The sequence below is a fragment of the Apium graveolens genome, chromosome 2 (genome assembly GCF_009905375.1).
Source record: "Apium graveolens cultivar Ventura chromosome 2, ASM990537v1, whole genome shotgun sequence".
NCBI classification, from domain to species: Eukaryota; Viridiplantae; Streptophyta; class Magnoliopsida; order Apiales; family Apiaceae; genus Apium; species Apium graveolens.
In genome coordinates, this window is record NC_133648.1 from 310,121,728 (window position 1) to 310,141,440 (window position 19,713).

Genomic DNA, 19,713 nt, shown 5'->3' on the forward strand with positions numbered 1-19,713 from the left:
TTTGAATACCCATGTTGAACAGCGTTTTTCATAAAAACAAAAGTGAATATGCATATAACATACGTATTCTTTATTAAATTTTGAAAGGTTGAATATGCATTCGTGAAATACGTATTTCGTAGTTATTTTGGGCGGTACGCGCACATTTAGATATTTTGGGAGCTTAAAATCCAAAAATAGTGTATTTTGAGCATTTTTTCAAATTCTTTCGTCCCTCCATATTCCCTACATTGAAAACAGAAGCTTATTTTTTGTAAAATATAGTTTCATAAATTAATTTGAACTTTTTATATTCTAAATAAAAATGTAATATTTAAATTTTAATTTTAAAAAAGAAAATTTTTAAAAATAAGTGATGAAACTATTATTTATTATATTCTTAAAATGCGTGTCATAAAATGCATGTCATAAGAAAAGACTTTAAAGACAGAAAGAGGACGAAAAGAGGACTATATGCCCCAAACATAGTTGCAAAGAGGAGCCCGATCTATGATGAAATTACTAAAACAAAACCTAAAAAGTTAGATTCAGCCATCTTAAACACTTAAGCCCGCAACCACTTCTAAGAGGATTTTCAATGGGATTGATTATAATAATAGGCTAAATTTAACCTGTAAAATATTATATAAAATTTATTGAACCTGTAATACATTTTGCTTCGATAATGTTAGCTATATTGATTGGCTATAATTTAAAAATAATATGTTATTAATATTTTAAATTGTTGTAAATAGAATATATCACATTAATACGGTAATAATTGATATTTAATCTTCCTACAGATTTCTTAGGCCTGTAGTGAATCGACAAATATAGTCATCCATAAAAGAGATAAGTGTGGTGTGTGACTTCCCGAAGCGATTGACTATATTTTTTTTTTTTTTTTTTTGGTATGTCAACTCAGGTTTTAGCTAAGGACTATTCATGGTCAGAGACACTCAAAGCACGGGAATGTTGTTCTTAATATTTTTCTTGCTAATATTTTTAGTAGTTGTGCAATGTGAATGGAAACTGTGTTTCAAGCAAAAAACATGGTCTATCCCACATGAGAGTGCAATTACATCTTGCAAGCAGATGTCACACAGGAGCTCCATCTACATAGTCTGCCCATTTTCATAAAGCAAATCTACAACAATTATGTTATTTCAACATATCAATTTGCAAAACACCATACATGCCCTGATAACAAAACAAAGAAAAATAACAGCAAGAAATCTCCTAATAGAGGGGAGCATATTAAAGAAGGGGCAAATATTAACTACAAGGGGCATGGACCATTGGACACAAAACAACCTTCAATTAACTTGGAAGCACACAATTTTCCTCAAGGTCGTCCTCACTCTGGGCTTGTTGGGTGAATTCGACCAGTTGAAGTCCGTCATACGAACCATAAAAAGCACCAGCGATCAACTCTAGTTGGACCAAACATGGACCATGCCAATCCGGTTACCAGTATATATTTCATTACGTTCTTCGTCATAGAAGAGAGCTGTGATGTCTTCTAAAGCATCTGCAACGGTGCTCCTCATCCTAGAAGCTTGGATACGCTTACTGGAGCTGCATTTTGCTCCACTACACCTGCTACCACAATTGCATTCCTTTGGTGGAAGACTGTTGGTGGCTTTTATCTTCGCTAGGCATTTCCCCGTCAGAATATTGCTGATGTTTATCGAACCAGCTGCATGAAGAACATACAGAATGTCAGAGATTTATACAAGGGCATACCACAGTTGCACTAACATTTATGAAATATAAGAATTCTCTGATTGGAGCAATGCTTATTGCCTAAAGTTTATACAGTCTATGCACGGTGCCATAAAAGGTCTTACCCAACACTAGTGTCATTTTCTAATACCAAGCAATAGTTTCGCACAGTTTGGTCCTTGGTTAATGATTATATTGACAAGGGATCCATTTGAATGTGAAGTGGTGAACATAATGGGTGGAAAATAATAACACAACTATACACCAAGCACATTTTAAGTATAAATCTATAATAACTGAAGTGTTGAAGTACAATAAACTTCCACCGGCCCAGTCTCATGTTAATTAGCATCAAGTATGGAGTATTCATAGCTGTAAATATAAATTAAGATTCTTTAACGGTTTACCATTTCCTTCTAGCAGTTGGTCTTCGGAATCAGCCTTGCAATAAGATATAATGAGATCCTGGTCACTCGTGATATATATGTTGTTAGTGTTGCAATCAGGATGCCACAAAAGGTGATCCTCGAATGAAGTCACAAGCTCCCCTCGGAAGTTCCACACAGCCACGGTTCGGTTCCTAAATGTCAAGAATAATTGGTTTTCATACAAAAAGATGAATGCTGATGGAGTCATAAATTCAGTCCTACTGACTTCAGTTAGCTCTGAATTCCGAACCTGCATAATATAATTGCAGCAATTAGGGGCAATTAACTTAAGAGCAGCTTTTAGAATACACAAAAAGATACATACATCTAGAATTTGTAGATTTTCGTTTTCCTGCTTGACGAGAAGCTTTTCATTAAACTGTTCAATGAAATCCACCTTTTTATTGCGATGAAGTAGATGGTTGAAAGATTTAAGAACAGCTCCATCCTCTATCGAGAGAATCTTAAGAGGAACATGACCACTGGCTTTTGTAAATATCAGCAACATTATTCCTGGGCTGTTGATCAAAAGATATGTTGAAACTTGCAAATTGATGCAAAAATGATATTAAAATCGAGATTATAAAGGTATGAACTATATAAAAAGTTAACAAATTGAAGAAAGAGTTATGAGACGATTCTTGAGTTGGGTCCCTTCATTACATATTTGATTATTTTCATAAATCTTTATTTTCACTCTATTTTTATGCTTAATAATCCAGATATGTGTGCAGTACATTTACTTCTAAATCAATAAATTAGGGAATGCACCTACAGGTTTATGTTCATTGTACTAAATTGAGTATAGAATAAGTAATTATCTAATCCTGTTTACAATTGGATGGGCAGAAACATCCAACATCTTACAAGTTAGTCATCTGTATAACTGACGCTCTCGAAGCCTAAAACACATGCCAAGACCATAAGCCAAAACAAATAGAAGACTGACATTAATAAAATTCTAGTCATACTGTCAAGTTCAAGTACATTGTTAATTTTTTGTAGTGAAGTTATGTAGCAAAAACTCACCTGATCTTGATTTCTTGTACATTTTTATCAGAGATGGAGTATAGCATTGTATAGTTTTTCAGGTCAAAGACCTTGTAGATGCTGAAAATAAGAAAATCGAAAATTATATTCATGAAATCGAGGATACTTTGAATACTAGAGTGGTCTTAAATTACAGTCATATATATATAAATATATATATATATATATATGCAAAGTCGTAAGCTTACCTATCTTGTGCTGAATACGTGAGTACCTTCCCGTTTACGTCATCAAACTCAACAAAGCCAGGCCATTTCAATGACTCGGACTCAAAAAGAGGGAAGCCGGCATCTGGCTTGCCACGGCGAATGTATCTAAATTATAAATGACACATGTAAGGAAAGAATAAACAGAACCTAAGAAACAAACATAACAACTCAGTATAATACTTCACGCACTCAATCCTTGTGGTTCGGCATTTCAAGGAGCTGAAGTTGTCAGATGCATAAACTGAAACAGTGATGAGGGAATCATTGTTTTTATTGTAGAACAAGCTTCGAATAACTTCATCAGGACTGACATTCATAAAGCATATCCTTTCATTGGTTTCTGCATTCAACAAATCAAATGTTACATTTACCTTTTTCATGTCAAGGACAGCTTTAACTTGTATCTGAAGATCTAATTAAATGATTACCTCGGCTAAATGCAGCACAAACACCAGATTGCACAAGGGCAAATACAATATCCTGGGCAGAAACTATCTCAATAACTTTTGACCGCTTTTTTAGAAATGGTAGCACCATAGAAGAATGCCCCTTTGGATCATGGGTATCATATTCCTCCTGATGAAGAAATAAATGTAATTTCATAAAAAAGAAACAATTTGTCACCATCAATTTAACTTAGAACTTAATGTCATAGCAACGAACAGTGCTTGAATTCAGGGGTATATGTAAGCAGATGTGTTCAATGCTACAGAATGAACAGGAATATACAAGTAAAAGTATTTTACATGTCTAGTGAGACAAATCAGATGAACGGATGACTGCTTACGCTTATAATTCACAGTTCAATAATTTTTCAGAAGTTCTTCATGTTGTAAATCACAGTTTTACAATGTCATTAAGCAAAAGTAAAGTAATCCGAACTTGCAAACCAATATCTAAGCTAGCCAAAAATCATACTGAAACATTTAATCCAAAAAAACTTCTAGTCACAAATTCCCTTTTAATCTAAAAATATAATACAATATAACAAAAGATGTGTGTAATACTGTATACAAATCACGTAACAATTTAGGATCCAAAAATTAGTGTGGTGGGAAGCATAGATTCCATCAAACAATTTCTGTAAAAACAAAGTCAAAAGACAGCAACTTACAAACCCACTGAACCTGTTATAATAAGTATATAGACTTTTTCTACGATACTACAACTTTTTGACATATTGAATAAAAACAAAGACAACACGACAGTACCTTACAAACCCAATTGATCCTGCTATAATAGATATAGACTTTTTCTACGATACTACAACATTTTGACATTGAATAATTGTCAATGTTTTGCATTAATCTCACTGAAGCATCCACATAGGATTATGAGGGCATTTCTACCATTTATGAGGGCATTTCTACCAATTAACGAGTGATCACTCAGCAACCTAACAACAAATCTATTTCAACAAACAGATCAACCAGCACACAAACAGACAACTAAATCCTGATACTCGAACTTGAAGCAATCAGAAGTCCAACATATTAATACCTGAATGACTTCCCACAAGAAACTATTACCAAACCAACCAAATAAATGAACAGCATCCTAAAGTGTATTTGTACTGTTCATACCAAATAAATGAACAGCATGCTAAAGTGTATTTGTACATAATCCACTATAGCACCATGATAAGATAATTCGAATCTGAACAAAATTGTTGGGGACTAAAGGGTTCTGACAATAATACATAACAGTACAAAAGCTGTGAGATCAGTATGTAAACAATATCTATAGGTCAATAACCTTAAATTCATTTATTCAATATTTTGTTCGAAATGTACAAATTTGCAGTCAGAATTATAGACGATCTACAGATAAGAAATCTGTACAAGATAGATTTATGTTGGTAATAAAATAAGTAAATACGAAATTTAGCGAAAATAGATATAAACAAATCATCAACCCTTCACAAGAACAAATTTAGAGTAAAAATTTATTAATACAGAGCAAGTATTAAACTGAGAATTTAGTTCACTGTAATATTTAAACCTCCATCGGACTGCCCTATATATCCTAATTACGTTACTCATTCTGTTTCCCTGACAACTTGCTAACCTGAAGTGAAATATCTTTCAACCATAGAAAGAAATAACAGGTGCATAGCTTGTTTTCACTTCACCAGTACCCGGCAATCTAGAGTTGCTAAGAAGACATCACAAGAGGAAATGCCAACAGAATTTGCTCTAAACAGTGTTACACTTCCTTCAATAAATATGATTACTAAAGAATACGAGTTCAGTTATTAGTAGGCTGAATTAAAGAAAAGATTTTTTTTAGAAATTGTTTTTTAGGAAAAAGATCCTCCAAGAGTTCATAAACATAAACAAAACATAAAAAATATTTTATACAATACATAAATAACGTCCTATATACTCGTATTTCCAAAACTAGAGGTACAGTCTACACATATTAACTGCACGCTATAAGCAAATCACATATACCGCCAATCAGCAAGACAACAGATATTTCGTAAGCCCCAGAGGCCCAGTCACAGTATTAGTAGTAAGTACAAGATTCCTACCAGCATCCCACAATTAAACTAACAAACTACACATACTAAACCTATTAAATCCCTAAGAAAAAAACAATATCCAACGTCATAAACGACGAGAACTGTACATACAGGACAACAGCTTACAATTTTATAACCACAATTACAATCCAGCTCAAAATCACACAAATACATAAAATTCAATCCAATACAATAAAAATCAAACAAACAAATATCTGTAAATAAAATCAGTTTCGAGGAAAAATCAATAAACCTGCAAATGAATATTCCGAAACCTCTCCTGTGCATTACTCATACTAAAACTCCGATCGCGCTTCGAACAGATCTCCCTCCGCTGCAACTTCTTCACACTATTAACAAACCCATCCACACCGCTCCGTGGCCGCTTCTTCGCCACCACTCTCCGCCCGCAACACGGTCGCCGAGTCGCCGTAATTCTCCTCCCGTCCATTTCACACCCCCAATTTCAAACCCTAGAAAAATAATCTCAAATCCACACTAATTGACCACGAAATTATCAAATTAGCAGAGAATCAAGCACTGTAGAGCTATAAAAACATGATTTTGAAACGATTCAGATCTCTAATTGATAAACCCTAATTATAGGCTTGGTTGTGTAAATTGGGGGTGGAATTAGGGTTTATAACTTGTATATGTATGTATAATCAACAATTGTGATAGTTTGAACTCGCTCTCAATATTTGATTATCAATACAATTGATTAAACATAGATGTATGTATGTATAGTGTGTGTTGTGTGTGTGTGAAAGATAAGTGTTTGGGATCCGATTAGGATTTATTTGAAATCCGGATTTGAACTGTTTTGATAAATTTTGATTATTTCACTCCTCTTTTTACCACAAAATTTTACTAAATGCTTATCCTTCAAAATTTTAATTACAGTTAAATCTCGATAAATTAATTTTTGATAACATAATAATTTCGATTAATTAATAATTTTTACGATTCCGACTCGAATCTTTTAATATAAATTAATAATTCGTTAAATTTATAAAATAATAATTTTTTGTTAAAACATAAAGGTCTCATATAATATATAAATTAATAATTTCATCTTATATCAAAATTATATATTTATTTTAATATTTATTTAAAATAAAATTTTAATGTAGATGATACCTTTTGAAAGTATTTTATGTATGTATTTCATTTGTATTTTCCTTGGTGCATCACTAAGTTCTAGTCTGCTATATACATATTGTCATGCAATGTAAATATTTTTTTTTAAAAAAAATCATTTAAGATCGGCTTAAGCGTAATATTGTTATCTTCCTGTTCATCTTTTTTCTTGATTTTCATAAAAACGCTAAATATTCGTTTGTCATCCAACATCCTGCCCCTGCAATATTTTCGCCAAGATAATTAATAATATTTTTGGCATTCATTACATTACGATAATCAATAACTGATTTGACATATTCATTTGTAAATGTATTTTTTTAAAAAAATTAAAATGATACATATCGATTAATTAATATTTCGATGATAATAATTTTTTCCGGTCCCAATCAAAATATTAATTTTTGTAATTAATATGTCAGTGTATTAATTTATCGAGGTTTACCTGTACATAATTTTTTTTTGCATGTAAAATGGTAAAATGAGCTTATGTTGCTTTGCAAAATACTTTTTAGTACAAAATTATAATACACAAATTCTCTATACACTTTTAAAGATTTAAACTTTGAAGGCTCATTTAAAAAAATAATTATGTCAAATACCAAAGTAAAAATAATACTGGATAATTTTGTTGTATTTTATTGATGATTTAGTTTTTTTATATGATACATAAAATAAAATGGTAGATATTATTTAATTTTGTTGCATATTATTTTTCTCATTGATATATATATATTATTACGTGGCTTATAGGCTTAAAAAATCCGAAACCCGATCTGATTAGGGTAAAAGTCCAAAAAGTCCCATCTGTAAAAAAGTCCGGCACGGCTAACAGGCCTTATACGGGCCTTCTTGTTTCTAAAAAATGAGAATGAAACCTGAAAAAATGGGATAAAAAACCGGATTTAAAAAATTTCGGATAAAAGCCCAATTTTACAACTACTGAATATGTGTCATAGTAACAGGCGTTAACCAGGATTGCAATAGAAATTGACCAATGCTACAATATGTGTATGACAGTCCGTAAAATATTTTGGGCCCAACATGTATAGGGGCCACTAGTAGACCTACTTAGTAAACACATTTACAATGAAAAATTGGCATGAACTATTTGATTTATATCCATGTTTCCTTAAAAATAAGAAACATGATTTATATCCATGTTTCCTTAAAAATAAGAAACATGTTTTCTTAGTTTCATCAATATCAAACAATCATTATTACATCAACAAATAACAACACATAAAACAAACATTCTGATATGGACCTGAAATTAGCCTAGAAGCATAACTAATATTGAATTAATTAAAACCCGATATGGTCCAGTAATCCCAATTAATGAGGCCCAAAGTATTAATTAATTATTAATTTCGTAGTTAATAAATAGGGTAAAATAATAACTCATTAAGTATATCCCATAAATGATAGAATTCTTCATTGAGTAGCCTCCAAGGCACCTAAACCAACAAGGAATCTGCTACTTACTTATTAGGACTCCAAAGTCTACTCTAAAACTGAGACTTATTCATCAAGTCTCCTAACCCTTGTTCAATCAAGAACATCCAATATCTATATAAATGGTCTCACCCCTCCATTCAGAACTACGTTTTTGCTTGATTCTCTAAATTCACAGAGATACGTAGACATCTTGGGAAGGCAGATTTAAGTTACAAAACACAAGTGCAGTTATTAAAGGCCTTGAGTTCGCGAATCCTAGCAATAAATATCACAGTAATTATAACCTAATTTTTACCCATAACATTTGGCGCCGTCTGTGGGAAAGCATAACAATAACCATGGTGAACACACGGAGTAGAAATAACGTCCCTGAAGGAACATCGGCTGTGACGACCCAAACAATCTCATCGGTGGTGGAGATACCCCGCATTCAACCTATGCCTCCACCCAAGGAGGAACCTTGGTAGGAGCAACTGAGGCTCAGCCACAAGGGACGAATCCCCCGACCCCTCAAAAGATGAATTCCCAATTTCAGCAGCTACATGCACCTGTGAATTCTTGACCCGTTGGGTATGAGTACTCAACGATCATGGCCACTTGCCTCTATACCCCGAGGTTGGAGAAAATGGACACTCTAATCGGAGTGAAGCACAAGGGCGGACGTCTCAATACATACGTGGCTTGGCTCCTGTTCCGGAGGATCAAGAATTCTCTGGACCTTATACTGATGGAATCTCTGAATCATCGGATGGCGATGTTGCTCCGAGAAGGAGGCGTGCTGGTAAAGAGCAGATGCCTGATACTAACCAGCGCCCCAGGAGCACTCAGGGGACGAATCCCCAAGATGTCCAAGAGAGGATTAGGGTTCATGAAATTGAGATCCAAAGGCTGAAGTGCGACCTGAAGATGCACCTGACCCCAAGACCCCCAAGGCAGAGAGATCTTCCTCCAATCATAGACCTAGATGGTCCAATACCAAGAAGGGCTGATCCAAGTGATCTTATGCCCCTAGGAGATCCTGATGATCCAAACCCACCATTCACTAACGAGATAATGAATGCCCGCATCTCAAGGTAGTTCAAGATGCCCACCATCAAAGCATACGATGGTACTGGCGACCCTGCTAATCATGTCGGGACGTTCTTTAACTCCCTGCTGTTACAGCCCGTGAACGATGCTATTAAGTGTCGGGCCTTTCCTCAAACCTTGTCGGGTATGGCTCCAAGGTGGTACAGTCGTGTACCTCCAAACTTGATCCGATCTTTTAAGGATTTGAGCCAAGCTTTCATCAAGCAATTTATCAGTGGAAAAGTACATGAGAAAAGTTCAGCATCTCTCATGAGCATTGTGCAAGGAACAAAGGGGTTCTTGAGAGACTATCTGAATAGTTTCACGAAGGAAGCCTTGGAGGTCCCAGATCTTTATGATAAAGTAGCTGTGATAGCACTGCAGCAGGGAACTAGAGATGAGTTCTTCAAAATGTCCTTAGCTAAGCACCCCCCTGAAAGCATGTTATACCTCCAAGTTAGGGTCGAGAAGAATATCAAGGTGGAGGAAAGTATGAAGAAGACGGTAGTAAACAACGAGCCCGCTGGTGGCAAGAAGCGAAAGACTGATCAAGAATATAATGTCAAGGACAAGTATCCTAGAATTGAGAAAGACGTTGAATCAGCCCAGCTAAGCGCCCCCTGAAAGCATGTTACAGCTCCAAGATAGGGTCGGGAAGTATATCAAGGTGTAGGAAAGTATGAAGAAGACGGTAGTAAACAACGAGCCCGCTGGTGGCAAGAAGCGAAAGACTGATCAAGAATATAATGCCAAGGACAAGTATCTTAGAATTGAGAAAGACGTTGACTCAACCCCGAAGAAGAGAGGGCCTGGACAAAAGTCTACCGAATATGCTAGGATAAATGCTCCTAGGAGCCAGATCTTGATGGAAATCGAGAAAGATAGGGATGTTCGTTGGCCTAAACCTTTGAAGGTTGATCCCGTAAAGCTAGATAAAAGCAAATATTGTAGATTCCACAAGGACGCTGGTCATGACACCGATGAGTGCCGACATCTGAAGGATGAAATTGAATTCCTAAATCGAAAAGGGAGATTGAGTAAGTATACTGGGGACGGAGAGAAACACAATAATGTAAGCAGAAACTTTGATGATCTTAACAAAGATCAAGATGAACAAGGGAGAAACCCTCAACCCCGAGGGCCAGTGATAAACATGATCTTTGGAGGACCAACTGCTACTGGATCATCTAAAAGCTGAAGAAAAGCTTATTCTAGAGAAGTCATGCACATAGTTGGGGAAGCTCCGAAAAGGGCCATAACATGAGTAGCAATGGTATTTGATGATTTTGACATGGAATGGGTCAAGTTTCCCCATGATGATCCCCTAGTCATAACACCTATAATAGGGAACAGTCCGGTGAAAAGAGTTTTTGTAGACAATGGAGCATAGGTGGACATCTTACTCTATGATACCTTCATAAGGATGGGTTACAATGATTCTTAATTAACCCCAACTGATATGCTGATATATGGTTTCACTGGAGTTGAGTGTCCCGTGGAAGGAACAATTAAACTACCTCTAACAATGGGTCAGGAGCCAAGACATGCCACACAGATGTTGAACTTTGTGATAGTAAAGGCTGGATCAATCTATAATGCGATCATATGAAGGACAGATATACATGCCTTTAAGGCAGTCCCCTCGTCTTATCATTCTATGATCAAGTTTCCAATCAGAAATGGAATAGGAGAAGGAATGGGAGACCATAAGATGGTCAAAAGCGGTTATATAGCCTCATTGAGGGCAGATGGAGTAGGTGGCATGTCTTGCCTATTGAATACTTGAATATCCATGAGAATGATGAGAAGCGAGGAAAGCCTGCGAAAGACTTGATTCCTGTTCCCTTATCTTCTGAATACCCCGAAAAAGTAACTTTCATTGGAGCATCGTTGAAGGAGCCCTTTAGAGGGAAGTTAGTGAGTTTCTTGTAAGAGAATAATGATGTGTTTGCGTGGTCGACAGCAGATATGCCCAGCATAAACCCAGAATTGATCACCCACAGGTTGAACGTGGATCCTAATCGAAAGACCGTGAAGCAAAAAAAAAGAGTTTTGCCCCTGAAAGGCAGGAAACAATCAAGTAAGAAGTAGATAAGCTCTTAGAGGCTGGTTTTATTGAAGAGAAATAATTTTCAGAATGGTTAGCAAATCCTGTAATGGTAAAAAAGGTAATGGAAGTGGAGAATGTGTGTAGATTTCACTGATCTGAATGATGCATGCCCAAATGATTATTTCCCGTTGTCAAGGATAGATACTCTGATAGACACGACTGCAGGTCATGAGACGTTAAGCTTTATGGATGGTTTCAGTGGCTACAATCAGATTAAGATGCATAAGGATGACATCCCAAAGGTATCATTCATCACTGACTTTGGTATTTTTTGTTACCTTGTTATGACTTTGGTGTGAAAACTTATCACATAACCAACTTGGGGGAAGCTTTTGAGGTTCTGAGATACCACAAAATGATTTTAAATCATGCAAAGTGTGCCTTTGGAGTGGGATCTAGAAATTTTTTAGGATTGATGGTCTCCAAAAGGGGAATTGAGGCCAATCCAGACAAGATAAAGGCAATCTTAGATATGGAACCTCCATGTTCCGTAAAGGATGTGCAGAAACTCACTGGAAGAGTTGCAGCTTTGGGATGATTCATATCCAAGTCTGGGGACAAGTGTTTCCCCTTCTTCAAGGCTTTAAAGAAGGTGAAAGATTTTGCATGGTCAGAAGAAAGCCAGGCGACATTTGAGGAACTAAAAAAATACATGGTTCAAGCACCGCTATTGGCCAAACCAATTCTTGATGAAACTTTGTACTTATATTTGGCTATTTTAGAAAACACCTTGAGTGCCGTGTTAGTTAAGGAGGAACTTAAAATCCAGAAACCTATATATTATGTCAATAAGATCCTACATAGGGCTGAGTTGAATTATTCGACTCGTGAAAAGTTCGCTTTAGCCTTGTTGATGGTCTTAAGGAAGTTGCGTCCTTATTTACAAGCTCATAAGATTGAGGTACTAACAAATCAACCTTTGAGAAACATTATTCACAGTCCTAAAGCTAGTGAGAGGCTGATTAAATGGGCAATAAAGCTGGGGGAATTTGACATAAAGTATAAGCCACGAACGGCGATAAAAGCCCATGCCTTGGCTGATTTCATGGTGGAATGTACCATCTCCAACCAAGAAGTTGGGGGGCAGGAAGATACTGAACTTCAGGGCATTGTAATAAAGGAAGATAGAACAAGGATAAGGAATTCTGGGTTCTCTATTTTGATGGAGCATCAAAATAAATTCGAGTGGAGAAGGGATAGTTTTACAAAGCCCCGATGGATTCTTTATTGAATATGCTATGGAGTTAGATTTTCCAACTACAAATAATGAAGCCGAGTATGAATCTCTGATAGCTGGCCTTAGCTTAACAAGGACGTTGAGAGTAAAAAATTTGAAGATTTGTGGGGACTCAAAACTTGTGGTATCCCAGGTCAAGGGAGAGTTTGAAGCAAGGGAGGAAACCATGGCGAAGTATGTACGCCTAGTGAGAGCCGCGATGACTCAGTTCGATGAATGCCATGTTAAGCATATTCCAAGGGAAGAAAATGCAAAGGCCGATGCATTATCCAAATTTGCCTCATCAAAAATAGAAGAAAGCTCTAGTAGTGTGTACTTTCATGTTTTTAAAACACAGAGCATAGACGTCAAGCTAGTTGCCCCCATAGGGCTTTAAGGGTCATGGATAGACCCTATTAAGGCTCATCTACAAACCGTATGGCTGCCTAGTGATGTCGTGGAAGTAAGAAAGTTGTCTGTACGAGCTCTAAGATATTATTTGATTGATGGAATTCTTTATAACAAGTCTTTCGTAGTTCTTTACTTAAGGTGTCTCAGGCTGGATGAGGCTCGACTTTCTTTGAAGGAAGTACATGAGGGTATATGTGGCCAACACTTGGGGGTGGGGCCTTAGCCACAAAATTACCCGCTTAGGCTTCTATTGGCCAGAAGTGATGGCTGACGCCAAAGAATATGTGAAGAGATGTGATCATTGTCAGAAATATGCTCCTGTAGTAAGGCAACCTCCCGAAATGCTTACTTCCATAAACTCCCCAATCTCGTTTGCTATTTGGGGAATGGATATTCTTGGGCCTTTCCCAATGGCTCCTGCTCAAAGAAAGTTCTTGATTGTAGAAATTGATTACTTTACTAAGTGGATCAAAGCCAAGACTTTGGCCAAGATTACAACTAAACAAGTTGCCCAATTTTTGTGGAAAAATATCATGTGCAGATATGGGATTCCCGAATTTTGGCGACCGATAATGGAACACAGTTCCATAACGAGGACTTCAAAAAGTCTTGTGAAGAAAATGAAATCGAGCTGCTGTTCACTTCTGTTGCTCACCCTCAAGCCAACGGGCAGGTAGAGGTTGCGAATTGGGTTATTTTAGATGGATTAAAGAAGAGGATTGAGAAGTCCATGAGTAGTTGGGTGGATAAAATACTTCCAATACTTTGGGCTTACAGGACCACATGTAGAGTCACGACAGGAGCAACACCATTTATGTTAGCATACGGGGAAGAAGCAGTTTTTCTAGTTGAGATATCACATTCGTCCCCGAGGATCTAAGCATATAATGCTGAATATAATGAGGAATGCCAAAGGTTAGCCTTGGATTTAATAGATGAAGTATGGGATGAAGCACATGCAAAGACTGTGGAATATGAAAAGAAAGCTTCTTTTTACTACAACCTGAGGGTGAAAGAGAGATTCTTCAAGAAATGAGATCTGGTCCTAAGAAAGGTGAAATCCTATGGAGTACGGAAGAAAGGAAAGCTCGCCCCAAATTGGGAAGGGCCATACAAGGTTAAGAGCGTTCAAGGAAGAGGATCTTGCAAGTTGGAGACTATGGACCGAGAAGAAGTACCCAGGACTTGGCATGCTAAAAACCTGAAGATTTATTATATATAGTTCATACTTACTTATTAAAGTAGTAATGAGGTTCAAAAGCACCATGAAGCTTTGCTTGTTTAGGGTTTTATATATCAGTTTTAATAGGATTTGCATTCTAGCTTGTGACTATCAGGGTCGAACCCATCTTATATAAGGTTTTGAAAAATCAAGTTATATTCTTGAGTTGAAGTTATTTTAAACTTTGAAGAACCAAGTCATGCTAATGCTTTGTTTACTTAGCAAAATTCATGCTTTGATGGACAGAGTAATAAATAGCAAATGAAAGAGAAATTCAGAAATTCTTCTATTCTAGGAATGCCTTGGGCATCATTTGTTGCTAAACAATCTCCCTAAAAATATAAAGTATTTGAAAATTTAAAGGGAAGACTATGTAAAGCAAGCAAATAAAGCGAGGAAAATAAAACCCCGACGGATAACAAGGTCAAAATATAATAAGTTAATACAAGAAAGCTATGATAGGCCAATAAGAACAGGAAACTAATCTAAATCCTTAAACAAATCATCATCGTTCACCCCATTAGTAGTAGTAGTAGGAGGGGAAATGGGGTCATCTTCCATAGGAGTAGCATCCCTAGAAGGAGAAGCTGTGGCCTCAGCAGAAGTAGTAGGAATGGAAGAAGGTGGAAGATCCTCGAAAGAAGACCCTTGCCCAGGAACAGAAGGCACTGGGTACGCCGCAAGAGTCACCTCTGGAACCTTCTTCCCAATCTCTCTCACAATCTACTCCCAGCAGGTGACAAAAGTATCAGGGAAGTTAGCATCATACTCAGCATTCTGGACCTCCTGAAAGTCCTGTGATGCCTTATATTCTTCTATCACCTCAGCTCGACCCCTCTGAGCATCCAACTCCAGCATGTGAACTTTCTCCTTCACCTCAGCTAACTCTCTCTCCACCTCCCGGAAGCGTGTGAAATTGGCCTCTAAAGCCTTGAGGTACCTATCCCTATTCCCGTCGGTAATAGTCTGGCTAGCTCTCACCTCCTTCAAGTTATGAAGGGCATTCTGAAGGGTAGGTGTTCATTTGCCAAAAACATGTTTTAGCACAATAAGCTATACGTGTAAAGGAAAAATAAAAAAATACTAAAAGAGGGAAGTAGGAGCTTACTGAAGCTACTGCCTGGGAACCAAGGCGCTCAATATGAAGATCATAAGAAGACTCCACGATCTCAGACATGTCACAAGGTGTAACCACACTCTCGGACCATAGAGCAACCGTCTCAGAACTCCCCACAACTGTGTCCCTTCTTTGTAGGCCCCAGGTCACAGTGAAAGGGGAAGTATCCTCATCAAGGCTGAGAGGCCTCTCAGATATAAAAGTGGGAACGGCCTCTGTAACGGTGACCGAAGGGCCGTCACCAATCCTCACCCGTTTCTCATGGTGAGTTTCAACTGTGGAGCCCCGAGAGGGGCGGGACTCTCTTTTCTTGAAAATGGAGTCCAAAGCTGCCTTAGCTGCAAAAATTCAAAAATATTAGAAAAATGATAATACATGAAAATAAACAACAAAGTCAAAAAGAGGAAAGAAATACCCTCGAGACCCAGGTCGCTTAGACCTAAATTTTGCAAATTGCCCTCTGAAAGGATGAGAGCACAGTGATGCAAGTTATCAGCTGTTATGGCCTTGATGGCCGCATCTTTGCCTATCCCTAATTTTAAATCTCTTAAAGAACCGTCTACACTTTTAGAGAAATTGGGCTTGAAAAAATGGTCTCAACCCTCCTCGGCGTCCAAATGTACATAAAACCACTCGCTCTTCCAAGTAGGATACGAGTCAGGGTTGGTACCAGATAAAAAGCAAGAACGAGCAAGGGACCTATGAACTATTTTGACCCATCCTTAATCATCAGGAGCATTTACAAATTTAAGCAAATAGTGAAAGACACATACATTGGGCTCAAAACCATGTTTATGAGATTGGGCCATATAACAATGAATAAAGCGCCAAGAATTAGGCATGAGTTGGGTTGGATAGACACGGGCCTCATTTAAATTATGAAAAATAAAGGGGTGTGAGGGAAGACGAAAACCACCATAAAAGGTTTCTTTATATACACGAATGACCCCGGGTTTTGGGTAACAAGACCTATCATTTGGGCCTGGGGCCTCAGCCCTATAAGGAGCAGAAATTCCAAATAGATGAGCTATAACACCTACTTTTTCAGAATCATACTTAGAAGGATAGTTATATGCATCTAAATGGAGCATGTTAGGAAATGTTTGACCAAATTCTGTTAAAATATCCCTAAGAGAACTTACGAAAACATGGACTAGGGATTTTTTACCTCGAGTAGCTCTAGAAGGACTAGGAGCGACCTAAGGAGGCTGAAAAAGGGAGGAGTCGGAATCTGCCATGGAAATTCTTGCAAAGAATGCTTGAAAACCCAGAAAAACCTTAAAGGTGGGGAAGAAGATGAAGATTCAAACAGAATCTTCAAGTAAACCCAGAAAGCGGTGAAAGACAACGACAGTGTAGGAAATCGGAAATCGCCTTGCGGTGGAAAAGGATGAGAGAAAAGTTGCAGAGAAAAGAAAGTATAGAGCGAATTTTTTGTTGAAGTGAAGTGTGAGAACTGAACTCACACCTCGCTCTTTATATAGCCATCTACGTGCGGTAGCTCAACCGTCATTGGGCCTGAAAAATGGGCCTGCCAGTCATCAAGGGCGGGAAGCCCAAATATTCAAAAATTTGGAATACGCTGCCAAATTTGAGAAAACTCTAGAATGTTCTTTACCACAAAAAAGCAAGGGCATAAAATTATTTACCCAGAATTTGTGAAAAATCACAAGGGAAAATCAAGGTTTCAAACCACGTCTAGGAGACACAATTCCTAGGCGTGGTTCAAACCATGTCTCCTAGGCGGGGGTGACCCACGCCTAAGATCTATTGAAGAAAGAAGGGGTCAAACCACATCTAGGAGACACAATTCCTAGGCGTGATTCAAACCATGTCTCCTAGGCGGGGGTGACCCATGCCTAGGATATATTGAAGAATGAAGGGGTCAAATCACGTCTAGGAGACACAGTTCCTAGGTGTGGTTCAAACCATGTCTCCTAGGTGGGGGTGACACACGCCTAGGATATATTGAAGCTATGAATACCAACCACGCCTATGAGGCATGATTCCTAGGTATGGTTCACAAGTTGTCTCCTAGGCGGGGGTGACCCACGCGTAGGTTGCATGTGTGCATGGGAGCCAACAACGCCTAGGAGATATAAATCCTAGGCATTATACACAAAATGTCTCCTAGGCGGGGGTGACCCACGCTTAGGATGCACGTATGAATGAGAATCAACAATGCCTAGGAGACATGAATCCTAGGCGTTGTTCAAAAAGTGTCTCCTAGGTGGGGGTGATCCACGCCTAAGATGCATGACACCCTGCAGGCCATTTTCTGATTATTAGATTAAACAAAAAATGGGAAAAAATGAGAAAAATAGCTAAAAAAATCCCAAAAAATAGGGAAAAATTAAGGAAAAAATCTCAAAAATTCAGGAAAATTAGAAAATAATTAAAAAAATTATTTTTGGACAACAAATACCTGAAAAATAAGGAAAATGCCTGAGAGTATTGAAAAATTGCTGAAAATTATGGAAAATTAGGGAAGCACATAGGGATGAATTCCAAAGGGAGAATCGTTGTAAATGTGTAGGTCGCTCCACACTTTACGATAAAAATGATAACTGGAAAAGATATAAACTTTAACTTCCGCCAAATCTTTGCCAGATTTCGCAAAAGTTGGGGGCAAATAATATGGGTCTGGAATTAGCCTAGAAGCATAATTAATGTTAAATTAATTAAAATACGATATGGTCCAGTAACTAAGCCCAGTTAATGAGGCCCAAAATATTGATTATTTATTAATTTCATAATGATAAATAGGGTAAACTAACAACTCATTAAGTATATCCCATAAAGGATAGAATTCTTCATTGAGTAGCCTCCAAGGCACCCAACCAACAAGAAATCTGCTTCCTACTTATTTGGACTCCAAAGTCTACTCTAAAACGGAGACTTATTCATCAAGTCTCCTAACCCTAGTCCAATTCAAGGACATCTAATATCTATATAAAGGGTCTCACCACTCCATTCAGAACTACAGTTTTACTACTAGAAAACCTTCAATAGACATTGGCCAGAAACTGATGTTAAAAGTTTTCCTGATCGATATCTATGCGGGTGTAGAGAAAGGTACCCCCATATGACATCGGTTGTGAACTGATGTTAGGAAACAACTTTAACATCGGTTCTAAATTAAAACCCGATGTATATTCTCTGTTTTTATACAGAAACTACATTACAATCTTTTCTAAATAGCTTGTATATGATTTAATTATGAACCTTAACTATTAATTTACAAATTATAAATCAGTATTTACACCGTTTATAAAAATAAAACCGATGTCAAAGCCTATTTTAACATCGCTTTTGAACAACAGCCGATGTAAGTTCTTATTTTTGACATTGGTTGTAGTTTCTAACCCGATGTGTTTTTTCCTTTTTATCATCGGTTTAGTTCTGGTAACAATAGTCTGGCTACGTATGTAACATCAGTTTTTAACATTTGATCGATGTATTTTTTTATTTTTATATTAGCTTCTTTGTAGTTTTATTTAGGAACTGATGTCCATATACCTTTTTAAAAATAGTTTTTAAGAAATTTCATGTAGAACATGATGTCTAATCATAGTTTGGACAAATGTTTTTAGAAATTCTATGTAAAAACTGATGTCTATAGGCCTAAAAATTAGCCTATACACTGATTGTATTATATCCACCCAAACATACCAAGTGCCAAAATAAAAAAAACTAGCTAAAATATAAACACAAAACCAACTAATTAAAATCTCCAAACTCTGTTTGTAATTATCAAACCACATACCATCCAAGTTTACAAATATTCCAACATAATTATAATACGCATAAGTTTGAAAGTAACGGAAACAAATGATTCTCTTCCACTCTTGAATGCTGTAACATTGTCTGTTACCAAGACATATTGGTGGTGATTCTCAATATGTTTTAAAGGGATCTGAAAGGCATATGTCATAGCCTATTTCTTTATTCGAGGATTTAACTCAACTCAAATAAGGATGTAACAAGTAAATAGTGGTCTTATCGTCCGAGAGATCTCTCAGAGTAACATATGTCAAAGGATTAAGTAACATTGTT

General features: G+C 36.9%; 2 protein-coding genes across 2 annotated transcripts; one reads left to right on the forward strand and one right to left on the reverse strand.

Annotated features, from left to right (window-relative positions):
• Window positions 1-1,037: 1,037 nt before the first annotated feature.
• LOC141708704 (uncharacterized) lies at window positions 1,038-6,696 on the reverse strand. Its single transcript, XM_074512458.1, has 8 exons — window positions 6,169-6,696; window positions 3,820-3,967; window positions 3,581-3,731; window positions 3,371-3,496; window positions 3,162-3,242; window positions 2,458-2,650; window positions 2,112-2,382; window positions 1,038-1,678 (listed from the first exon to the last, which is right to left on the reverse strand). Exons 1-8 carry the CDS (start codon window positions 6,364-6,366, stop codon window positions 1,413-1,415), a joined length of 1,434 nt encoding a protein of 477 aa, XP_074368559.1. The 5' UTR covers window positions 6,367-6,696; the 3' UTR covers window positions 1,038-1,412.
• A 2,900-nt stretch (window positions 6,697-9,596) lies between these two features.
• Window positions 9,597-10,205, forward strand: LOC141703281 (uncharacterized). The gene has a single exon (XM_074506840.1). The coding sequence runs from the start codon at window positions 9,597-9,599 to the stop codon at window positions 10,203-10,205; it is 609 nt and encodes a 202-aa protein (XP_074362941.1).
• The last annotated feature ends 9,508 nt before the right edge of the window (window positions 10,206-19,713 follow it).

Coding starts and splice junctions, on each gene's coding strand:
- LOC141708704 (XM_074512458.1), bottom strand. CDS start 6,366: ATGGACGGGAGGAGAATTACGGCGACTCGGCGACCGTGTTGCGGGCGG. Junction 3,968..6,168: donor TTCGGAATATTCATTTGCAG/GTTTATTGATTT, acceptor TTTCTTCATCAG/GAGGAATATGATACCCATGA. Junction 3,497..3,580: donor TGCCGAACCACAAGGATTGA/GTGCGTGAAGTA, acceptor TTTATAATTTAG/ATACATTCGCCGTGGCAAGC.
- LOC141703281 (XM_074506840.1), top strand. CDS start 9,597: ATGCCCACCATCAAAGCATACGATGGTACTGGCGACCCTGCTAATCAT.